This window comes from Protopterus annectens, chromosome 2.part0, assembly GCF_019279795.1.
Source record: "Protopterus annectens isolate FY-2018-M chromosome 2.part0, PAN1.0, whole genome shotgun sequence".
Classification (NCBI taxonomy): Eukaryota; Metazoa; Chordata; order Ceratodontiformes; family Protopteridae; genus Protopterus; species Protopterus annectens.
This window is the reverse complement of record NC_056728.1, coordinates 541059023-541084325: the sequence shown is the minus strand read 5'-3', so window position 1 is coordinate 541084325 and position 25303 is coordinate 541059023. Positions and strand designations below refer to the sequence as shown.

The 25303-nt window shown below is 35.3% G+C and overlaps 1 protein-coding gene across 2 annotated transcripts in view; it reads left to right on the top strand.

Annotated features, from left to right (window-relative positions):
• The window catches only part of EPHA5 (EPH receptor A5), a 1391623-nt gene that overhangs the window by 1277865 nt on the left and 88455 nt on the right, over positions 1 to 25303 (top strand). For both annotated transcript variants that reach the window (XM_044060929.1, XM_044060928.1), the window contains exon 13: positions 7718 to 7927. In XM_044060929.1, coding sequence (XP_043916864.1) covers positions 7718 to 7927 — 210 coding nt within the window. The remainder of the gene's footprint in view (positions 1 to 7717; positions 7928 to 25303) is intronic.

The following is a 25303-nucleotide window of genomic DNA, read 5'->3' as shown; positions in this document are numbered from 1 at the left end:
ATCAGTTGTGAAGCTGTCTTCCATAAGTCAGTAGAACTACAAAAAAAAAAAAAAAAAAACACAGTGGTTTGGAACAAATCTGCTTTGCAGACACTATAGAAATGCAAAAGGCCTATCTACATATGACATTGAAAATATCTTCGTTTCCATGTAAATTTTCCACTTCCAGTTTTCATTTCTTTTACTTGGTCTAGGTACAGCTGAATAAGTATTTGCAAGGTGCTTGTTTCCCATATCTGCTCACTTTAAAATATTGTAATAATAAGTATTTTTCTGTATATGTGGAGTCTTCAGATTACCTTTGCAGTGCTCTTATATAAAGATCTTTCAGTCTAAGGATACTGACGTCACCAGCAGAACATCTTAACATCCAAATCAAGTAGCTGAAAGGATTATTCTGAGTCCTCAAAACCTTTCGGTTCAGGTCCACATGAGGTCAGTGCAAATAATATAAAAAGGAAAGCAGTATCACAGCAGGCACGGTGCCACCAGTGCTTATGTATGTTAAAGAGCAGTTACTGTGTGGTAATAGGCAGTACAACACAGTTTTATTTGGTAACCCTTCAACTTTGTGAAGATTAGAATTTCTTAGCTGACTCAATAAGGCAAATGAGTGTTTAAGATACAAGTGATAAATCCACAATGCAGTTTTCCAAAAGAATGTTCTTCATTAGAGAATACTGACAATTTATTTTTTCAGGACTCATTAACATCAACATGTCCAGAGGTTTTACACTTTCTTCTCTGTCACTCCGTGAAATAGAAAACCAACGTCTTCTCCTTTCCATGCTCTCAGGAACCGACATATGTCTGTCCTCCTGTTTCACTGATTCAGAGGACTGAGAGCAAAACAAAATAAAACAATGCAAATTTGATTCTTTATTGCTCTAACATGACCCACACAATAATTGTATTCGATTTTAGTTCGGTTCAGTCATCAGTCAGAGTGCACATTGTTATAAGAACATGAGAGACACCCTCATCATAACCTGAATATTGCCTTTTTTTTCAGTTTTTAAGGTCAGATATTACTTTTGAATTTTGCTTTGTTTTCCTAGATTTTTTCCTATCTTTAGCAAAATGGAAAAGCCAGTCACTAGGAAGTCTTACAAACTGAAATGCAAATGATTCCACTCCTGGGCTAAAGGACAAGGTATGGGACCATTTCGCTGCCCATTTTCAGACCTTCTGTGCTATTTCCTCTAGCTATTCAGAAGTAATCAAACCTATTCTAATATTAGAGCTCTTATGTCAGTTGCATGAAGTCATTTGCATAAGTTGTAGCTAACGCTGCAGTTTTTTTTAATGGTGTTTTACAGTTGAGACTTCAAGATGACCATATTTTCATCTTGGTACTTGAACAAAATATCTGCAAAGTTTACATTATCTCCAGCTGAACCAGAAAATTGTTCAATAGGAAATCTTTTTTTTTTCATGGCAATAACTGCTTCTTGTAGAAGAGTACCAAAGCTACAAGCTTTAATGTGTAAACGTCTTTACACTGTTTTTCACAAAGAAAAGGTCTTACTAAAGACAAACGTGTTGTCTATACCTAAAGCAGTCTTGCCTGCCTATCTTAGTTTTTCGTTTCAACTAGCTGAGTTCTTTCCCAAGTATAATTAGATAGAAAAACATATTTTACATATTATAGATGTGCAATAGACAGTTAAGAAACTGCATCAGGAAAATTTAGTCTAGCAGGAAAATAATCAGTATCATTTATAAACATGGAAATCAGGGCTTACCTGTTTCAGAACTTACCCTGTCAAATTCATTGACCCCATGCCCTTATTTTATATTATGTCAAATACAAAATAATATAATGACTGGCCATTATTATTCAAAAACGAGCATGCTGATTGGCCAGCCTAACCATTTGGATAACTGGATTTTTTCCTGTTGGTGTATCTCGTGTTTTTTTTTTTACTTTTCTTTTTTTATTTAATAAAAAAAAAAAAAACTGGAAGACATTTTATGTTCGGGAGTTGGCACAGACAGAAATAAAAGGATAATCGGGTATGTTCTACAAAACTTAAAAAACTTACCTGATTACCTTTTTATTTTGTCTGTCCTGACTCTCCCAGACATAAAAAGGCTCCAGGTTTCTTCTTCTTCTTTTTTTTTTTTATTGATTATAAAAAAGCAGAAGAAGCAACAGAGATCTTCCTTTCTCCATTGCTACCTTTTCACAGCGCTGATGTGCTACTTAAGCATGGGAACACAAGTCCTATACGCACTCGCAATACATCAGAAAAAGCCCTGGGATACCAACAAGATGTGGAAGGGCAGCACAAGGCATTATACAAAGACATTATTTAATAAAAATAAGTTTTTTTCTTAAATAATGTCATTGTATAATAGCAATAACCGACTCTGTGGTTGTGGTATATTGAAATGTACCCATGATTTGCTTTATTTAATCACTCAGGCTTCGCCCTCATGATTAAACCATGGATAAATCCTCAATGTACCACACCAAGTCATTGGTTATTGCTTAAATAATCAATAGTTGAATCTGCTTTACACATCTAGCTAGAGTCTATATCATACCTTAAAACTATTTCTGAATGGCATAATTTAGAAACACCCACTTAGCTACAATTTAAATAAACAATAACAAGTGGAAATCACATTCTAAAGGCCAGATCAATTTTGACACAGCTGTGTACCAGGTGATTCTAACTACCTTAAGCCTTTCTTCTTATATGAGATGACTTTCTGCCACACCAACATTTCTAAAGAAACCACAGCTGTGTAAAGACAGCCCCGTCCCTAAAAGTAGATATTTGGAGATGATTCCATTCTAGCACTAGCAATTCTGCCATTACTGTTTGGTTATTTTTCATCAAACTGTGGTTGTTAATACACAGTACACAATTTGCAATGCTTTGCACACAATGTTTTCATTATGCCTTGCATGTCAGTTAATCAGTGTTGCTCATAGATGAGGTTTCTTGCTTAGAAGAAGTGATGTACCTACACCAATATTACTTATATGGGATAATGTGATATCAGTCATTGCTGTCTCAGGCAACTGTAATTCCTTTACGTTGGCCACTAAAATTGTTGATTGTCTAATCTTCATTTATTTTCTTCAAACCTTGATGCATATGCTGTTTGCTTTGCTTTTTTGCATTTTCTGTTCTTGCCAGTGCCTTGTTCATACCTGGCTCAATGTTTATTCCTTCCTTCCTGAGAAATGTATCTTCTGAAGACTTAAGAAATGAATGTGTCATTAGGTTTAGTTTTTCTTTGGGATTCAAAATTTTCACTATGTGTGATTTTCAAGATGTTAAGTCTGCATGTTTTCCAACAGCTGCAGGCCTATACATGTAATCAGTTTACATGACTCATGCTGCCTTCACAAAGTGTTACACAACCTTGCCATACACATCTTAATATAGCAAATAATAGGCATGACACGTCATACGTCTGTCTAAATGATCATCTTGTTCTCTGGTTTCCAGTCTTTTTATAACAAAACCATAATGTCAAAAGCAAACTGATTTATGCAACCAAACTTTATTACTCAGTGTCATAACAGTTTCAGCACTAGCTTCAGACAACAGAAGCATTTCTTATTAATCTTTGCTCTCATTTATTCAAGTGTGTTGTTGATAGCAATTCCGTTCTTATATATATTGTATGCAGTCTCGTTTTATTACTCCAAGCATTTCTTTGGTTCCACCCTTTTTTATATCTGACTGTTATAGCATTGTTTAATAAAAATTGGTAACTGATTGCATATTTTTCTTTTTATTGTTATGATTTTTCTTTTTTATCTAAGTGATTACAGACCCTTTGAACATCAGTTCATTGCATGCAAGTTCCAACTTTTCTGTTTTTGCAAGGAAGACTATTCATCGATAATTTTAAAGATGGCTTACAGGTTCTCATTCTTAACCAGTATAGCATCAGTCCATAGTGCGTATAGCGATAATTTTTGCTCAAAAGAACACCAGCACTGTTATACAAAGACATTATTTAAGAAAAGTAATTTCTTTCTTAAATAATGTCGTTGTATAATAGCAATAGCCCATTTGTTGCTGTATTAGAGTATTTAAGGAAAAGACTACGAATGCAACAACATTTATCACTGTAAAGAAAATTTCTAGCTGATATTATTGCTGTTTGCACAGTTTGTTATTCTTACGGTTTTTAAGTTTTTTTTTTTCAGAACATGTTCTGAAATGCAGGATGTGTATAGGCTGCTAGATTTGTTGCATTCCACACCACATAGGTGTTAATGATTGATTTACACTTCCATATAAGTAGTATTCCTATAAATTTCTTTTCAGTCCTACTTAACTTTTTATTCTCTATATTTCCCTGATAGCACTTTCACTGGGATTCAGAACATTTCTTTCCTCTTGTGCTAATTGCTCAATGCAAAGAAATTTTGATTCAGAAAAAAAATAATTTTACAATAAGAAAGACCTCATTGACTGATCATTGCAATGTCTCCGATTTGAACATTGCCCTTTCAGACCTGACTTCATTAGTTACCTTCCCAGCAGCACATGTATTGCATTAGCAAAGACAATCCCTACTGTCACATACAAACACACACACACATTCATTCAGACTCACTTATGCCTCTGCAGATAGACATGAACATACACACATGTACACACATATATACAAATATACACATTGACTCCCCCCAAACACACACACAAACAGCTTGCTGGATTTACCAACATCACAAATGGTCCCATCTTTTGGAAGCATTCACTTTTTACTCTAAGATTAAAATCTGACTTGACCGAGCAATTCTCTGAACCACTTATCCAAACAAAATGAGAGTTTCAAACGCTTTTGGTATGTACCTCACAAGACATCTACAACAACTGGAAAGGCCACAGAAATACCTCACAAAGGGGATTACCGGCCTCAAACAGATGCCCTACGCAGACCGTCTCAAAAAACTCCAGCTTTACTCTGTCGCATATCGCCTACTCAGAGGCAATCTCTGCCTAACATACAAAGCTATGTCAAACCCAGAGCTGTTGGACATGCTCCATGTATAGAAATCCCAATCCCTCCGAGCTACATGCTCTAGGGACCTAAACCTTGTCACCACAATAAACAGAACATGCTGGTGGGATAGATTCCTATCTTAGAGACTTCCCATACTGTAGAACAAACTACCTATCTATATCAAACAAAGCTCCTCATTAGCACTCTTCAAGATAAATCTTGATGATTGGATGTGAGATAGGAAATTCACCCCGGGGATCACTTCTGTGGCTCTGCTTGACAGGGGCACAGGAAAATAATTTTCTTGGGTGGCAAAAGCCAGAGTACCATTTGGCTAGGCTTATATAGGCCCTAGGTCCAATAGCCTAGTACCTACCTATGAACCTATGAACTTCCTTTGAAGGCCATCATGCTAACTTGGATTAGCCATTCCTTTGCATTGCTGCATTAGCTTTTGGTTTTATGCACAAAACTGGTCTCCTTGATAAAGCCCCCACAAAGGGAAACCCTCGATGGTAGAATGGCCTAAGAAATAGAAGGGTTTAGTGCCATGTGGAAACCTTCCGAGATGAGGCTTTCACATGACACTAAGCCTTTTTGAATCACGGGCTTTATCCTCTATTACTTTTTCGATGCACAATATTGTATGCCATTAAATTATTTCATATTCTTTATCTCTCTTTTAATTGTTTCAGATAATTTATTCATTGGCTCTGTCATTTTTCTAAGCCAATGCAATTTCTGCAGGAATTTTTTCATATGCATTTACATATTTGCCAATGTCGATTAAGTCAAACACGTATTCTCTTAAATCATTCTCTTCTTGGTTGGCAATTTTATCTTGTGTTCTTGACCTCTAATATTTACTCCTATGTATAATATGAAATGAATTTTCAACAATTTCTGCTAATGAAGATTCCAGCATTTTGTTTTGTGGTACAGTACTAATAGCAGTATTGTAATCTGTCATTTTTGAGCCTTAATTGATAGATGCTGGCAAAGTCTTTCTCTCTCTCTCTGAGGCTTTACATTGAAACCCTCACTTCTGAGCAGCTCTGTTACATCCATTTTATTTTTTTTTGTCTTTCTGAACTGCTGCACAGCTTTCTTTTCAATATTTTCCATTTTCTCTTAATTATTCTCTTGTTAATATTTTTTTACATCTAAGTGTCTTTATCTGTATACATTTTCAAGTATCATTGAGGGTTTGCAATGATTATATTGATTATCATGTATTGTTTTCTGTGTATTAACTATATCATATCTATTTGTTTTAATTCCCTAATTCCATGTTTAATCTGCTTTGATTTAAACTGATTCTCTCATTTTCTTACTCTTGTATTGTTTCCTCAGATGCATTAATTTTACCAGTGAGTTCTTTGCCTAGAAATTGGTTTGTTTTGATTTGTACCCTTAATAATCTTAAATTTTTATCTGTAGCATTCTACAGTTTCAGTAATACAAATACTCACAAACTTGTCATTTATTTCTTACTTTTTCACTTAATGTGGAAATATTAAGGTTTATTTTACAATGGAAACAATATATTATTTTTGTTTCTTATTTCCAGAGCAATTTCTTTCCTCTGTGTGTATGTGTTTGTGTGTGTGTGTGTGTGTGTGTGTGTGTGTGTGTGTGTGTGTGTGTGTGTGTGTGTGTGTGTGTGTGTGGACTGCTGATTTCGAGTACTATTGTGGGAACCACATTTGTAATGATCTAGTAGCAATTTTATTTTATTTTATTCAAATCTGATGAATGAGGTAGAGCATAGATCCATATAGACAATTTTCAAGCCTGCCCAGAGGTATTTCATGTCTTTAGATGATTTTTCACTCCCTTTTTCACCAACCCTGTTTCCAGTAATTATGCCAAGCATCGGCTGTTCTTATATTCTGGGGACCTATACATGGAGCCTACATTTAAACTTTTCTTTCATTTTCTGTTATTATATATGGCACAGATATTATATATATTTATATCGCTCTGTATATAATACATCCAATGCCAATTGTGAAAGCATCAACTTCAAAAGGTCAAAAACACCAATGTCAGCACATAAGTACACATGTTCCGAGAAACAGCCTTGCCACATGCAAAATCTTATTTTTAAAAAAACACAACAAAACATAATTTTTTCAAGGCCTTTGCTGCCTGCTATTTGTTTCATATGTCAGTAGTACTTTTTTTCAGTTTTGTTAATGCTGTTGTAAGAGTTTAGCCAGCCAAGGAATGTTATTTTCCAAATGTGAAAGCCTATTATGTATGAGACCTGAATTAATATGTAGATATGTTGAGGCAAATATCCTGACTTATCTTTAAATAATGCCATTGGCAATAGTCTTTGAGTTATTTTAACATTTCTTACAAGTGAATATCTTCTGTCGTGCAACATAATAGTTCTGTTGTGTAAGGATATTATTAGGCAAGTATGTTTAAAGGAACTTTTTAAATATTGTAGCTTCTGTCCTTCCACATGGATTCAGCAACCTTTATAGGTATTTGTTAGACCATTGTTAACCATACCCTTATATACATGTGATGATCATACTAGTTATGCTATTACTACACAATTTCATTATAGTAACTCTTGATTGTAGGTGTTAGGAAGTCTGTAATATCTTATGATATGCAAATGTAAACTAGGGTATAATACAGGAGTAATGTCAGCATTTAACATTTGTTTATGTTCGTCCTGCAAATGAGATGTTGACTGATATTTTTCCTGCTACATTTACAGAAGAATGATGGTCAATTTACGGTAATCCAGCTGGTTGGAATGCTGCGTGGGATTGCGTCAGGCATGCGCTACCTTTCTGACATGGGCTATGTGCACAGAGACTTGGCGGCTAGGAATATCTTAGTGAACAGCAACCTGGTTTGCAAAGTCTCTGACTTTGGCCTGTCTAGAGTCCTGGAAGATGACCCAGAAGCTGCTTATACAACCAGAGTAAGTACTGCCTATGGCTAAAAGTCAAAAAGGAGTATGCATAATCTTAATGTGAATATTGTTTTTCTTGTTTTCAAATGTCATGTAGACCATCAGTTTCAAGTGGCAAAAACTTAAGACACCAGAATGAATGTTAGTTACTGACAACTTCCAAGTATTGCCATTGTAGGTACCACATTATTCAATGAAGGTTGAATTTGGTAAATGTTTAATGATAGCACTTAATGATACTTAGCTAGTTTGTGTGTTTTGTAACAACCTATATATTCTTGTGGAATATCTTTAAAATAGACTAATCACCCACTAGTGATCTTTGAGTTCAGTACAGTATCAAGAAATTAAATAGGTAGCAGATGGATCTGCATATTTAAGTGGGTCTATATTAGAACATCAAAGTTTCAAAACATTGAATGTTCTAATATCAAACCCTCTTCAGCAAAAGCTGAAAACATCGAACATACAGAACAGCGAATTTTTTCCTAGGGAAAAAAATTGCTGTTCCAAAACACATACACACAACACAAGCACACCAAAATAAACAGCAATCCACACACATACACCTAAAATCTTACACCTAACCCTACACTAAACTATACACACACCACTAACTATCCACTTACCTTAACCCAAACCCTAACCCTAAGGTCCATCACTATCACACACTCACCTCACCAGCACCCTAACCCTAACTCACCTAACCCGCCCTAACTCTCACGTCCACACAATCGCACACATATCTAGCCTGTGCCCTAACCCTAACTCACCTAACCCGCCCTAACCCTTACGTCCACACAATCGCACACATACCTAACCCACACCCTAACGCTAACTAACCTAACCCGCCCTAACCCTTCCGTCCACACAATTGCACACATACCTAACCCACACCCTAACGCTAACTAACCTAACCCGCACTCAATCGCACACTTACCTGAATCCGACCCATAACTTTCCACCACAGCACTGAAAATACCGAAGCAACAGAAATGGACAACCAAATTCTTTCCCTAGGAAAAAATTTGGTTTTCTGTTGCTTTGATATTTTCAGCTTTCACTGAATAGGGGTCGATATTAGAACATTTGAAGTTTTGAAACTTCGATGTTCTAATATAGACCCTTTTAAGTCACATCTGTGATCCATCATAGAAGAAAATAAGTTGATGGTATATAAGTACTCAAGTTGTTTTGTGAGAAACAGTGAGGATGATGCATGAAGTAATGAACAGGAGAGAAAGTACAAGGCACATCCTGCAGATTTAAAGACCCATTTTGGTGTCTGATATGAGGACACTCTACTTACCAGAGCTGGTGAATGGCAGCTGAAATAAAGTCATGTAGAAACAGGCAGTTGTGGGACAATGGTCAGGAAAAGTGCAGCAGATGGATGATGCACAGAAAGGTCAAGATAGTGGCAGCCATTATGTGCTAACCGCAGCAACAGATGGTCATGTATAACTTTGTTTGTATCTGATGAATGTTCAATTTGCCTGCCTCATGTATGCCCAAATGATGTTCTTGATTATAAGGTTGCCTTTTTTTCACTGTGGAGAATAGCAGGTTAGGTATTATGCTGTTTATTTGCATTTATAATGTATAATGTGTTATCTTGAACATTATATGTGTCAGTTATGTCCACACAGCATCATTTTTCCTGTAACTCACCAAGTAGTGTGGTGATGAAGAGCATTCAGATCATACTTCAGTAAGTTAAAGCTTTGTTTTTTGTGCTCCTAAATGGTATGCATTATTTTTAGTTGCATCATATTGTGACAGGTACATCTGAGGAAAGTTTTAGAAGCAGTACTTTTCTTTGGTTATTGAGCAGCTGATAATGAGTACTTCCCATCATGCCTCTCAAGTATACCTCATTATAAGTAGTGTTCCTCATTTTGATTTCTGAAATATCCATGTTTCTTGGGGTTCCACATTGAAAGAGTCTGTCACACACTCAGTGTTAAAATTTTTTTTAACTGATATGTATGATAAATCATATTCATTAAATAAAATAAGATGTTTAAGTATACAGTGACACATTTTAACATTTCTGTGAACTTCCTAGTTGAAATTCTTAGTACATGTTCCGCATTTTGCAGATTTGTTACACATTATAAGAGATAGTGTTCCATATTTTAGAAATGGAAGGTTGGTAAGTGCTCCACATTTTGTCCATTTGTTCGATAATATAACCAACAGCGTTCCACATTGTGGAGATACATGCATGCATACATGCATACATACAAATATTTCAAGCACGGGCATTAATGCCCTTCTAGCTTGCCAATATTCCAAAACACTTTTTCTCATAGTAAGTGTCCAGGCTGTTCTTCAAAATATCTAAACTAGTACTTGCTATAATGTAATTTGGTAGTCTGTTGCATGCATCACCTACTCTGTCAGAGAACCTATTAGTACACTTCTCATTCCTATAGAATCTTCTACATAGGTTGTCTGATGATTCTCTAGTACTTTTTGATAACCCCAAACATTCCCAGAGGTAGTTGTATCTAAAGGCCCTATATACCTGAATAAGATCTCCTCTTAGATATCTGTAAGAAACACTGTACAAGTTTGGTTATTTTAGTCTTTCATAATAACTTAAATGTTCACATCCATGGATGCCATTGGCATATCTCTGCTGTACTCTTTCCAGTTTACTCATGCTTGTTTTCTTATAGGGTTTCCATATTATTATTCCATAATCAAGTTTGGGTCTAATGTAACTAATTAACAACGACTACATCATTTTTGATTTCCCAGACTTTATAAATCTTCTTTTATACAGACAATAATTTTATAACTATCATTAATTAATTGGTTGATATGATTAGAAAAAACTCATAGCTCAATCTACCCATATACCCGGGTTCTTAAATCAGTCTACAGTTTCAATCACTGAGTGCTGTATTAAATATTCACCTTTCAATTTATGTCTCCCAACTCTCCTATGTTTAGTTTTTGATGTATTTATCAGATCAGTTTTCTCCTGTACCCAGATGTCCAGTTTATTCAAGTTATTTTGCAGACATATCTTATCAGTAACACATATAATCAGTTTACCTAATTTCAGGTCATCTGCATATAGACTGTGGAACACCCCAGTTAAAAAAGTTAGGTCTGAAAGATGCAATCTAAACAACTAAGGGCCTAGGACAAGAACACCTTGACTGTAACCAAGAATTTCACCTTTCCAGTTGCTGTGTGATACTTGCCATGTCCTATTTGTAAGCCATGCAGCTATTCATCTTATCAAGAGTACATCAATAAGGGGGCGGCTAGATGGCCAACTGAGAGTAGTGCATTTTGAGAGCTCCGTAAACTAGTATAATAATATTGAAACATGTTATTATTTTCAAGTTTAAAACATCATAAATCTATAGATAAACTACTAAACTACATAAATATCAATTTTGGAGGAGCTATACAAAACTTTTCTTGTCAAGTAACTTGGAGATATATTGAACATGAACTCAAGGAATTCTCATCCAGATGCTGCTTTGAAAAAAGAAACTGCAGTTAATGACATCTACCTTACAAGAACTATATTTGAAGATGGATGGCTTTAAAAATTATGTAGAAAACCTCAAATTAAATTCTCATAAACAGACTGATTCTCTTAAGGAACTATTACAGCAACACCATACAAAAATAACAATTATAGGGACTTCTCTAAATGACATTGAAGGGAGACTCAAAGAGGAAGAATTACAGAAAGAATTTCTGCTTAAACAGAATATATGGCTGCTTAACAAAATAGATGACTTAGAAAACAGGGAAATGAGAAACAATATAAGGATCTTTGGTCTGCCTGAAAACACTGAAGGAGAAGACATTATTTCATTCTTAACAACCTGGATTCCTGAATTTTTTAGACTTGAAAGAGGGACTTTCATTTGGAATTGAAAGGGCGCATAGACCACTGAGGAAACCTGCTTCTAACTCAACAAATACTCCACCTAGATCCATAGTTATAAAATATCTTTCATTTCTGGACAAGGAACTAATATTAAAATCTGCTTGGAGAAAATCATCCTTAAAATACAGTCAAAGCCTGCTATGGTGTGACAATGATTATTCTTCCAGAATACGAAAATAAAGAAAAAAGTCTGGCCAATAATAAAACTGCTGAAATAAAACAACATTAAAGCACAGCTGGGCTTCCCAGCTAAGATAAAAATATTTTTTGCCGCCAATGAGATGAGAACCTTTAATGACTTAGAAGAAGCTGCTATATTCATCAAAAACAACATAGTGTCTGTCCAAGAAGAAATGGAAGATGTCCCCTTCTCTTAAAAGAATAAAAGAAACAAATCCTTGGACTGATGCTAGAAAGAAGAAACAAAAAAAAAACTGATTCCAAGGTAGCTGTCCCAAAAAAATAACTCTTACAACTACATCTCTCAAGGTATCAACTGATATGGTACATCACTTGTCATCTGTTTTTATTTTAAAAAAAGGAGGGCTTCTTAAACAACTGAGAAACAGCAATGATTTATTCAGAATGTTCAAAGAGTCCAATAATTCTTCACAAAGATAGGTCAAGATGGGTTACTATTTATGTTATATATAAGCCAGACAAAGCAACATATAATACAAACATAAAAGTTTCTTTTCCCCTACTTGAACTCAGTGAATACTTATCTTGTTCATTTTTCATTGATTTTTTTCTTATAATAATTTAAATAATTAATTAACTAATTCAACAAGGTACCATTCATCAGAGTTCAGACTCAAATGTAACAAATTAACATCATATATAATAGTAGTAACAGTAGAGTGTTTTGAAAAAAAATGCTGTCATGGAGACTAATGCCTTCTTCAGTTAAACTATGATTTAGAAATGTCATGTATATCCTGGTTAAATAATAGTAGCAAGTTCTTAGTACAAATGTCATAATTTTTCTGTCTAAATATAATTAATGTCAGTTATGGCAGGTATCACAGCTAAGAGTGCTATTTGATCAATCCTGATATGGTGTGCGTGGGTGCAGCTGTGCCTGGCAGCTAGTACAAATGTCATTATCATTCTGTCTAAATATAGTTAATATGAACTATGGCAGGTATCATAGCTTTGAGTGCTGTTTGATCAATCCTGCTATGGCGTGTGTGGATGCAGCCGTGTCTGCCAGCTAGTACAAATGTCATTATTATTCTGTCTAAACATAGTTAATATCAATTATGGCAGGTATCATAGCTTCAAGTGATGTTTGATTAAGCCTGACATGGTGTGTGTGGATGCAGCTGTGTCTGGCAGCTGTTGTATGTTGCCGTTTTCCTCTCCGGGAAGCTGTGGGTTGTGGCTTGTGATTGGGGTTTACTAATGCTTGTGTATTAGGAAGAGACATTTGGTGTTTTAGCCTGGATCCAAGGGAAGGGGGTAGATAAAACTGTGATTTGGGATATTTTGGAAGATAATAGTTTGTTTATATATTTTTATTTATTTATTTTATTTTACATTTCTTGACCAGGATAGTCCAACTTGATGCATGTCCATTTTCAGTGGAGGCCTAGAGAGGAACACTCCAAGGTAAACAGAACATTACAAACATGTTACAATTATAATTTTGACAAAGAGAACATAAGCAAACAATAATAAACATGTTCCACAGGTTAAAGTTAAACCTTGTTGAAAGCCAGGGGTAAATTAAACAGTACCTGATTAATATATTTTACACATTCTAGAAGAGAGTTATTGAGTGAGAGGTGGGAAGGCTGGAAGAATGTGTTATCTCTTGTTGTGGCAGCTTGTTGGGAGTTTTTTTTTTTTATCTGTTTGCTCTCCATTCTTTTCCTAACTGCTGCCTCACTGAAAGATAGGGAATTTAGGCTTGGAGTTGCAGTGAAGTGAAGCTTTGCTTCAGGTGCATTGTGAGTCTCTGGTATGCAGTACACAGACACACTAACAGAAACAGACGCTTCCAGTTTGTTATGGTAATGGAAAGAGAGTGACGATAATGCTTAATGGCTCTGAGGAATTTCCGAGATTATTCTTGGCAATGAAGTTTTTGGTTTAAAAAAAAAAATATATATATATATATATATATATATATATATATATATATATATATACATAATAAAAGGGCTGTTTTAAACCACATGTACACATATTGATGGCCTCCCAACACTTCGTTTAGCTCATTAAGTTGATTCTTGATAAAAAATAAATAAATAAATAAATAAATAGTACAATTTTGTAAGGGCAATTTTGTATTTAAAATGTATTTTGGTCTAAACACATTAAGGACTTACATAAGAGTGGAAGTCTGAGTTATTGTGAAAGACTAAGAGTACTTGGTCTTGAGCAGTACCCTTTGCAGGGGTCTGGGAGGTGAGCTTGCTCAGTCGTGTTGGGCATATGGGGATAGCTGATTCTAGGGTTGTTTGGGGTTGCTGGGAAGTGCTAGAGAGTCATCAGATTTCCTTCGTGGAAATATCTGTGGGAATGGAAGGTGTGTTGAGTGGTTCACTGGTAGAGTGGCAACTGAATGGAAAAGGCTAGTAAAATGGAACAGGACAAATATATGTTTAGATATTTTAAGAACAGCCTGGAAACACACCACATGAACTAGTGAATGGTATTCTGGCAAAACTGGATGGGCATTGTTGGCCGTGCTTGAAGTACTGATGTGTGTGCATGTAAGGATGGAAACATACTTATAACAAATAAGAAACTAGAAGGGTCTCATAATTTAAAGTCTATGGACTATATAAACATGTTTGGAAGGAGCTAATAATAAGAATAAGCATTACAGCTTGTGGTCTCTCAAATATCTAACAGCTAAAAAAAACACACAGTTACGTAGTGTATGATTTTAGTAAATCTAGGCATAACATATATAATCGTTATATAAGATGACGCAGTCTGCTGAATTTATATATTAAAGACAGGATTTAATAACATGGGCTTGTGTATAATAACACTACTGTCTTAACTTGTCATAAATGACATACACTACATTGAACATCAAGGGGAAGCAGGTTTCTTATACAAGTAAATATGCATAACAAGTTATGTAATTGCTTTAACTTGAATTGTAGTTTTTGTAACCCATATTGACCATATATAATACTTAAGCGGTTACCAAGGTAACTAATATTTTGTACATGACATCAAACTGACAAAGTTGTTCAAGAGAAACAATAGGAGCCTGAACCTGAAATTCCACAGAATGTAACAATCATATTCTGAACAAATAGTATTAAATTGACAATAGCCACTCCGTTTAATAACATGGGCTTGTGTATAATAACACTACTGTTTTAACTTGTCATAAATGACATACACTATATTGAACATCAAAGGAAGCATGTTGATTTTCTCATATAAGTAAATGTGCATAACAAGTCATATAATTGCTTTAACTTGAATTGTGGTTATGTAACCCATCTTCACCATAATTAATACTTAAGCTGTTACCAAGGTAACGAATGTTTTATACATGATATCAAACTGACAAAGTTGTTCAAGAGAAACAATAGAAGTCTGAACAAGGAATGTCAGAGAATGTAACAATCACATTCTGAACAAATAGTATTAAACTGACAATAATCACTTGGTTTAACTTTGCTGATTATACAAAATAGAATGTTGCCATTTAAATCTAAAAACACATCAGTATATGCCATAAAGTGGCAATTTATGAATATGGAAAGGGAATTTGTAATGATTAATCACAATAAGTGAATTTGTTGTTTTTAACCTATAATTTACTCATTTTATACTAAGAAATGACAGATATGAAAGTCCTTATGTGCAGGAAATGGGGGGAAAATTAATGCAATGATAATTAAAATGCACTTTCATCAATGTTCACATAAAACAAACTTGATGCTTTAAGTAAGTTAGCAACAAACAAACTGATTATTTAAATGCTGGCAAACAATGAAATATAACTTCTGATATATCCAGTAAAATACATTGTATTATAAACATTAGGTATAAATATTATTACCATCTATATTAAGTAATACGTTTTGAAAGACTTCATCAATAAGGACGAATATGTTAAATAACTGTGTGCCATAATCCTTTACTGAGGTTTTATATATGATATATCCTACTTTACTATGATTGAATTGCTTGTCATCTATCTTTAGTGTAAATATTAATTGCTTATATAATAAGTAAACATTTATATTGTATTAGAATTCTGTCTAATCTACAATAGTACTATATCTGTTCAAAGTAATATAAATATTGCTTATTCCTATTACAAATATTCTCCATATGACAATTCAGTTTATGGAGCTCAGATGTTCTGGATTGTCAGGGTATGAGTGATAATCTGATGGATTTAGGTTTATCCATCAGATTAGGAATGATTTTCATTCCATGGCTAGTGCAGATCTCAGTTTTGTTAAAATTTATTAATTTAAATTTATTTCACAAAAATATTTTTAGTATGCCTGACCAAAATTTTACTTTATTGGTAAACACTCAAAGTATAAAACTGATAATTTCTTTTAAAAGCACAAACATATACTTTATAATTATGAGAGGAAAATGTTTAATAGTCACACAAACAAAAAATACATAGCCTAAATAACCTAAGATGGATTTAACTTTATTATCTTTAAATACCAATGGCTTAAACAATCCTAGCAAGAGATCAGATCTACTGAAATATTTAAAACTGAACAAAGCACAAATTTTCTTCCTTCAAGAAACTCATTTCAAAACAAATGACAATTACAAATGGAATCCTAAGGAATATATGATATTGGCACAATCCACTTATAAGACAAATACAAAACGGGTAACAGTTTTATGGAAAACAAATGTGATTAACCCAGAAATCATTTATAAGTATGAAGATAAAGAAGGCCTTATGGCATTAGTAATAGTTAAATATAATAGTAGAATATGGACCCTAGCCAATCTATACTGACTCACAGGTATTGGAGCAGGAACAGAAACACTCATTTCCAATAATTATAAAGGCAACTTAATATTAGGAGGAGATTTTAACTGTATGTTTGATATTTCTGAAACTGCAAATAAAAGACTGCTGAGTACATCTGCTGTATCAAAAGCTTTAAACAAGTGAGTAGAATCATCCCGTCTTGTAGAGACTTTCAGATTTAAAGAAAATAAATCTTTGTTGTTTTCCATCAAGATCACAGATTTGGTACCCAAACTAGAATAGATAAAATATTTGCTGCCCATGACTTACACTCTAAAATCATTAATTTCTCAATCACTCCCTGCCCCTTTTCAGACCACAATTCATTGATACTAAAACTTCAAAATGGGTACAAACCATTAATCTTTAACTCTAGAATTCCAGCATATATAACTAAAATTAAACCCTGGTTATTATCTGAATTACAGTTCTTCTTAGATATTAATTGTACCACAGAGATAAATAAAATAATGATATGGGACTCATTAAAAGCTTGCATATATGGTAAAACCCTAACTTGCTACAACAAAATCAGAGAATGGGATTCTGAATTATTAGATGTGCAATCCAAACTTTTGTCAGTAAAAGCTGAAAAAAAATCAAGATTATTTGGAGATGAAAAAGAAAGTAGAAGTATTAAACAATAAATACAACTAAAATCTAACACATAAAACTAGTTTAGCTTTAGAAAAACTAAATATTTATACCTTGGCCACTTCTCCCAAACATCTACATAATTTATCCATAAGAATCAAAATACAATCAAAAGCTAATAACATTAAAAGTATCTTCCATGAAAATAAATGGAAAAATGTCTAGTATATAGGTGACATTCTTGATACCTCTAGAAATCACTATATGGAACATTTTCAAAAAGAAAATATACATATTGCTCCATTAAATCTAGATGTTCTAATATAAAAAAAATACCAGATAAATTAAAACCAGATCTGGAAGCACCCATATCCTACAAAGAAATTACAGATACAATAAAAGAGGGTAAAAATAATAAAGCTCCAGGTATAGATGGCATAATTATGGAAATATATAAACTTTTTCCTTCAAAGATACTAACCCTCTTCCATAAAACTCTATTAGAAATTCATTCACAAGCTTTAATACCAAAAAAGAACTGCAGACTAAGGGGGATCACATCACAGGGAAACAAGAATCAACCTTAAAATATCTAGGAATTGAGTTATGCAAAGAAAATAATGAATTAGTCTCAAAAAACTACAATAATATCATCAATACAATTAAAATCTCTGTGGAAAAATGGAAGAAAATAATATTAACATTTGAAGATAGACTATAGTTAATAAAAATGGTTTTACTTCCCAAAATCCTATATATAGCCTTGCAAAACAACTTTTACCAGAAAGGAAAATACTTAAAGAAATAAATTCATGCCTAATATAATTTTTATGGTTTCCCAAAAGAAACAGAATGGTTTTAATACAGCATATCAGACCATGGAAACAGGGAGGATTAAACTTTCCTGGTATAGAAACATGTATAAAAGCATCAATATCTAAAACAATCTCAGATTGGATAAATCCAAATTACTGCAAATTGGAAGAATTAAAAATTGAAATATCAATAAATTTATTTGATTTACAAAAAGAATTCAAATAACAGATAAAAACAATTTGCCATGGCACATATGTATTAGTATGCAATATAACATAACTAAACCCACTAAAACTAGTATGATTAATAATTACATTGACTCATTTAGGGAAATTATTAATGTAAATATAGATTTAAAAATCTGGTTGTATCTTTTAACACCATTTATATTCACAAATAACTTCCCCCCACAAAATATATAGAGAAATTATTAATTCATGGGAACAGAAAGGATTTGTTTGTTGGCTCCAGTGTATCAAAGAACTAAAAGTGTTAGATATGCAAGAAATAAAAACAACATGCAAAATTCTACAACAGGACTGGCTAACTTTACAGAGTAGTCTGTCATATTTGCAAGATTTAAGTAGAATAATTAACAATTCTTCATTTAAAGAAATACGTAGATTTACGAAATACATATAAGAAATCATATATAATGACTTTGACATGGGAAACAGTATTTCATCATTTTACAAAATATTGATAAACTATAAAACAACACCCAAAACCTCATATTGGAAATATATAACAAAAGGACACTTAACACAGTTAACTGAAGATATTAAAACATATATCTTATTATCAATACAGTATACATTATTTACACAATACTGAAATGTTTTTAATTGGAAATGCTTGCACAGAGCATTCTTAACCCTAGACAGAATCAGTAAAATTAGTTCTTCCATAAAAGGAATATGTTGGAGATGTGAGCAAGTACACAATGCAAATTGGAACCACATTTTCTTTGTGTTAAAATTAAGCCATTTTGGAATGGTATTCATAACTTTCTACAATTGTTATTTAATGAATCATTTTATTTAACTAAAGCTCTTGTATTATTAAATGTGAATGAAGGTCCTCATTTGAATATGTTAAACATGCATCTAGTATGGACTATACTTGCAATTTCAAGGAAGTGTATAACAAAAAGATGGAATACAAACACAATACCAACTTTGGAAGACTTCTACAGCCTATTGAAGACCACAGCATTATTGGAAATTAAAATTAAAGAACTAAGAATTTACCAAAGCCATTTATCAGCAATCCTTGGTGAAAAGTCTTATCGTTGATTGACACTATACAATAATTGAACAGACACTTTGATAATGTATTGGACATACTTATAAAGTAACTGTATACATTAAGATCTATTATAGTGTCAGGCTAATGTAAATAGTGTACATAGTTATTTAAGATGTTATGTATAAATACTATGGAATTCATTCAAATGTATTTGAAAAATAAAAAAAAAACATTTTGAGAAAAAAAAGAGTACATCAATACCAAGTTGTGCTCATTTATTGGTCAGTGTTTTGCATATTACCCTGTCAAATGCTGAAGTTAAATCTATATAAATTATATCACAGCACAATTTTTCATTTATAGCTGTCATTATATTGTTGTAGAACATCACGTTACAGGTGGTAATAGATCTGTTTTCAACAAATGCATGCTGATATATGGTTTCAAGTCCCAACCTATCCATTTCTGACAGTAACTTGTCCAATATTACCTTCTCCATTATTTTTCCACAACCTGAAAGTAGACTTAAGGGTCTGTATGACTCTAGGTTTGTCCTACTCCCCTTTCACTTGAAGACAGGTTTAATAAGCACATCTCCAATCTTGAGGAATTTCCCCATATTTATTTGACCTAATGAATAATAGATATAATGGTACTGCAAGTTCTTGTTGAAGTGTCCTCAGGTCATAGTTAGTAATTATTTCCCATCCCTGTGCTTTGTTTGGATCCAGTTTGCGCAGTTCTTTTTCAATATAATTTAATTTGATTCCAGTACCTGGGGTTATCTGAATGTCACTAGGACAACTTATCACCCCTTTTGTGGAGCCAAACTGTTTTGTATAAAATTTTGTAAATATAGATATAATCTGTTGTGTCTGAGAATAAATTTTAGAAGCTGCACACAGTTTATCAATTTATGTCTTTACTCCTTCCATATCTTATGTATCTAGAAAAAGGTTTCCTATTATGCTCAATATCTTTACATAAATTTTCTACAAATTTTCTTGATCTTGTCTCACACTATGCTTAATCTGTTTGTCCGGCTTGTTTATTTCAGTTTTCAAAGTTGTAGTTCGACCTGTCTTCCATTTAGGTTCATAGGTAGGTACTAGGCTATCTGCCCCATAGGCATTTTATAAGCCTAGCCAGAATGTGTTGGCTTTTGCCACCCCATTAGATTAGTTCCCTGTGCTTTTGTCCAGCTGAGCCACTGAAGTGATCCCTGAGGTAAACTTTCTGTTTCCCATCCACTCATCAAGGTTTCTCTTGAAGAGTGTTAGTGAGGAGAGCTCTGCCTAATGTAGATTTCAGTCTTGTTCCAAAGCATGGGAAATCTCTGGGACAGGAATCTATCCCTCCAGCACGTCCTATTTATTGTTGTGGTGAAGTTTAGATCCCTAGAGCATGCGGCTTGAGGGGATATGGTTTTCCTTAGGTGGAGCATGTCCATCAGTTCTGGGTTGGACATGGCCTTGTATGTCAGGCAGAGATCACCTCTGAGTAGGCGGTATGCAACCAAGTACAACTGGAGTTTCTTCAGTCGAGCAGCATAGGTCATCTGTTTGAGGCCAGTGACCCTTTTGGTGAGGTACTTCTGTGGTCTTTCCAGCTGTTGCAGGTGTCTTGTAAGTTACATCCCAAATGGGGCATTGTACTCTATGATGGGTCTGATGAGTGATGAGTAGAGGGGCACAATGACCTCTTTTGATCTGGATGCAAACCCTTTTTTGATTAGATGGGCCACATAGAAGGATTTTCTAACCACATTGGCAATGTGATTATCAAAGGAGAGATTACTGTCTACTTGGGTCCCCAGATCCCTTATTATGTCTTCCATATTTAGGGAACTACCACCTATGTGGTAGTTTGTGGGTACTTTGTTTTTCCAAAAGGGATGACTATGCACTTTTTGGCATTTAGCTTGAGAACATGATTTTGACACCAGATATCCATCTCAGTGAGACCCTTTTGGAGGATGTCTGTGTCAGCTGGAGAGTCAATTATAGCCCCTAGTTTGCAGTCATCTGTGAACCTGGTCAGCCATAGTCCTCCTGTGCTTGCCTGTACCTCTGAGAAGTATATACCAAACATGAAGGGTCCTAGTACTAAGCCCTGGGGAATGCCATTTGTAACCGGTTTAGAGTCGGACCTAGCTCCTGCAACTCTCACCATGTGGGTTCTGTCCATGAGCCAGTTGGCAACCCATCTTGTGACATAGGGGTTTATGTTCAGGCTGGTGACCTTGTCTATAATTTCAGAATGGGGAATGGTGTTAAAGCCTTTGCGAGGTATAGGTAGGCTGTGTGTATCACCTCTCCCTCATCTACAGTCTTGATAACTGTCTCAAAGAAGTCCCCCAAGTTTAAGAGGCATGATCAGCCCTTAACAAAGCTGAACTGGGTAGGGTGCAGTGTTTGGAGGTTCCCAATGTCTCTGTTAATGAATTCCATGATGATGCACTCCATAGCCTTGCAGACCAAGCTAGCCAGGCTTGTAGGGTGATAGCTCCCGGGGTCTGTTGTGGCTCCACCTTTGTGGAGTGGAATAACCATTGCTGTGTGCCACTCTATGGGTACATAGCCTGTGGAGAGGCTGAGTTTGAACAGTGTGTTTAGGTGAGGGGTTAGTTCTTCTTTGAGCTCATGTAGGACATAGCCTAGGACACGGTTCAGTTCCATTGATGGTGTGTTTTTGGCTTTGGAGAGGGCTGTTTTAACCAGAGTGTCTGTGATTTCAGGGGCACTATATTTTCTGGTATGGATATGGGCCCTTTTGGGGGTGAGAGGGGGTGAAGTTTGCACTGAACCTGTCTGCCAGGATGTTGGCGATATCGGTCGGTTCAGTGTATTTTGTGCCATTCTGCACTAATTCCAAGCAGATCTGATCATTGCCACTTAGATTCTTGTCATAGCTAAAGAATGCCTTATGGTTATCTTTGGAGTCCTTGACAATTTTTCTTTTGAAGCTAGCCTTGGATGATTTTATGAGGGATCGTAGTTTCTTGCTGATACTGATCAGGGATGTCTTTCCTTCTTGGGATTTTGCTCTCTTTTGTACTAGTTTCCTCCTTCTGTTGTATAGCTTGTTAATGGCAGGGGTCCAACAGACTGGTTTCCTTTTCTTGGAGGAGTGAGTCTTGGTTTTGCTTCGGATAGCACAATCCATGCATTCTTGTAGGTGCCCGTAAAATGCATTAGTAAAGGATATTGCAGCTTGGACAGCATTATCCTTTAGCATGGGGGCTTTGAAACTTTCTACCTCGGTCATAAGTAACGTGAAGTTTGCTTTTGAAAAATTTTTGACGGTGGTTTCCTTAACTGGGGTTGGGGGCGGAGTGTGGATATCCAGAGTGATTTGTTTATGGTCACATCTAACCAGTGAGGGGTTGATCTCTGGTGTGGAACACCGGTCGCCCATGTTGGTGATGACCAGGTCCAATATGTTGTCACCTCGGGTGGGAGTGTTGACCAGTTGATCCAGGGCATTTGTGTTTATAAATTCTAGGAAATGTTGGGCAAGGGAGTTAGTACTTGAGTAGTTCTCCAGTTAATGTTTGGTAATTGAAATCACCCAATATTAGGGTGTTTGGTAGGACCTTTATGTTTCCCAGTGTTTCCAGAAAAACAGAATGGGGGTCCTGGGACATGGTGGGTGATCTGTAGCAAGCTACAACTTGAATTGCAGTTTTGCCCATTGTTAGTTGCACGTGAATGATCTCTGAAGCATCATGCTGTGCCACTAACCTGGAGGTGTGGGTATCCTTGATGAATGTGGATACACCCCAGCCTTTTGTATTTTGGTCCAGGTTCTTTTGCCAAAATTTATGGTATGAGTTGTAGCCTGGTAGTGCTAGAGTGCTCTCTGGAGCCTTAAACCAGGTTTCTGTTATTGCACATATATCGATTTTTTCCATACTGAGGAGTGTCTCAAGTGCATGCATTTTGAGGTTTAGGCTTCTGGCATTGAGTAGCATTACCCTCAGTTTTTTGTTACTTATGCTATTTACAGCAGTGGGTTTGTCTTTTGAGCCTTGCCTAAAAAAGGCATTATGGTGGTGGCAAGAGCCTTGGCCAGTATTCGAAAGCCTAAGGGTGACAGGTGCAAGCTGTCTCCGTGAAGTAGCATGGCTTGTTGAGCATTTCATCCCAGGCGGACAGACACTGGATCCCCTTTGAATGACACCTGGAACTTAGCCAATTGTTGGAATTGATCATTTTTTCTTTATACTGTGGCATAATTCTTGGTGAGGGCAGGATGCTACTCAGGGTCAGGGTCATACCTGCCTGGGCTATGTTTCAGAAAACTCTTCCATGTCTCTTTTCATGTAGTCCAGTGAGGTATGGCTCAGGTCATTCACACCAACATGTACAATGACAGAGTCGTATTTGTACTTGTTCTGGAGTTACCTGAGTGCTTGTGTTATGTGGCAGATTCTGGCACCCGACAGGCAGCTAAAAGTAACCTTCTCCTTGTTCAGCCTAGTGAGTGGGACGTTAGTGTGCCTGACTATAGAGTCACCTATTACTAGTGTGTTGGGTATGTTATTTTGCCTTAAGGACTGTGATTGCATGGCACACTGGTTTTGTGAAGTATGTGTTTCATGGTTTGTGTTGGGGGGTGGAGGTTGCTTGGATGTCTGCTTTGGAGGTCTCTGTTGCTTTTGCAGATTTTTATTTAGAGCCTCCGAGTATGTTTTCGTATATTTATGTGTGTTTTTTGCCTTTGCTGGTTTAATAGGTCTATGTGAGACTGGTGATGTGATGCAAGTATTTCCCTTCTCCTCTTGACTGTCTGATCCAGTCTTGGGTTAAGAGAGCTTAGTCTCGAATTTGGCTGTATAATTGCATCTCTCACATGTATTAGTGTTTGGTGGTAGGAGGAGAGGGTTGTCTGTGTACATGAGGCAGTTGTAACATTGCTTCAAAATGCCCAGATACACCAGTTGGACTGGAGAGTACACCTGAAATTGCCCTTTGGATATGCCTGGATAAGTACAGTGAACTGTTTTACTGATTGGCTGGTAAGGTTGAATAGAGAGCCTTGTCCTTCTGTACAGTATATGGGGGCATAGTGCTAGGGTTTATAAGTGCTTGCTATGAGTTTTGAGCAAGTGCTGGGCTGAGAAATTAATGGTTTGATTGCTTAAGTTGAAAGTTTGTCTAGTTCCAAACTGGGCAAATGAGGTTTTTATAGCAGGGATATGAAAGTGATAGAAATTAGCCCAAAATGGCCAATACACTACTAATTTCTGGGCTGATACCACTCCTGCAGGGGCAAAGATCCCTTCTCTCACAGGTGAACAGAGAAACTTCCTTCTATCCAAGTAAGGTATGGGCAAACACAGAGACTTGTAACACAGCCCTGAATTCAGCACTAAACTGAAAACTGGACTATACTAGCTTAGAAAGGCAGGAAACAAGTATATATTTTTTTTCAGAAAATAAAGCAGATACAATCAAAAAAACACTTTAAGTGTACAGAAAAGAATACTTATTGTTATATATCTCAAATCAGAGTTTTAGTCAATGCCCCTAGTAATAAAGTAGGAAGAAACACAAATACGGTAAAAGCAGATGAATAAAGTGCATTTTTATATATAAATATATAATAATAAATATATATAAAACAGTAGAAAACAAACAAACTGATTTAAACAAGTTACCCATTTAACCAGAAAAAAGTTCAAAACTGAGTCCTGTTTCAGCACTCTTCAACCAAACAAGTTCTAACTGCATATTCCTGCCACTAGGGTGCAGGGGAACCTTCTCCAAAAAAAGATGGCCTGGATCAGTGCTCAAGTTATACAAACAAATCTGGA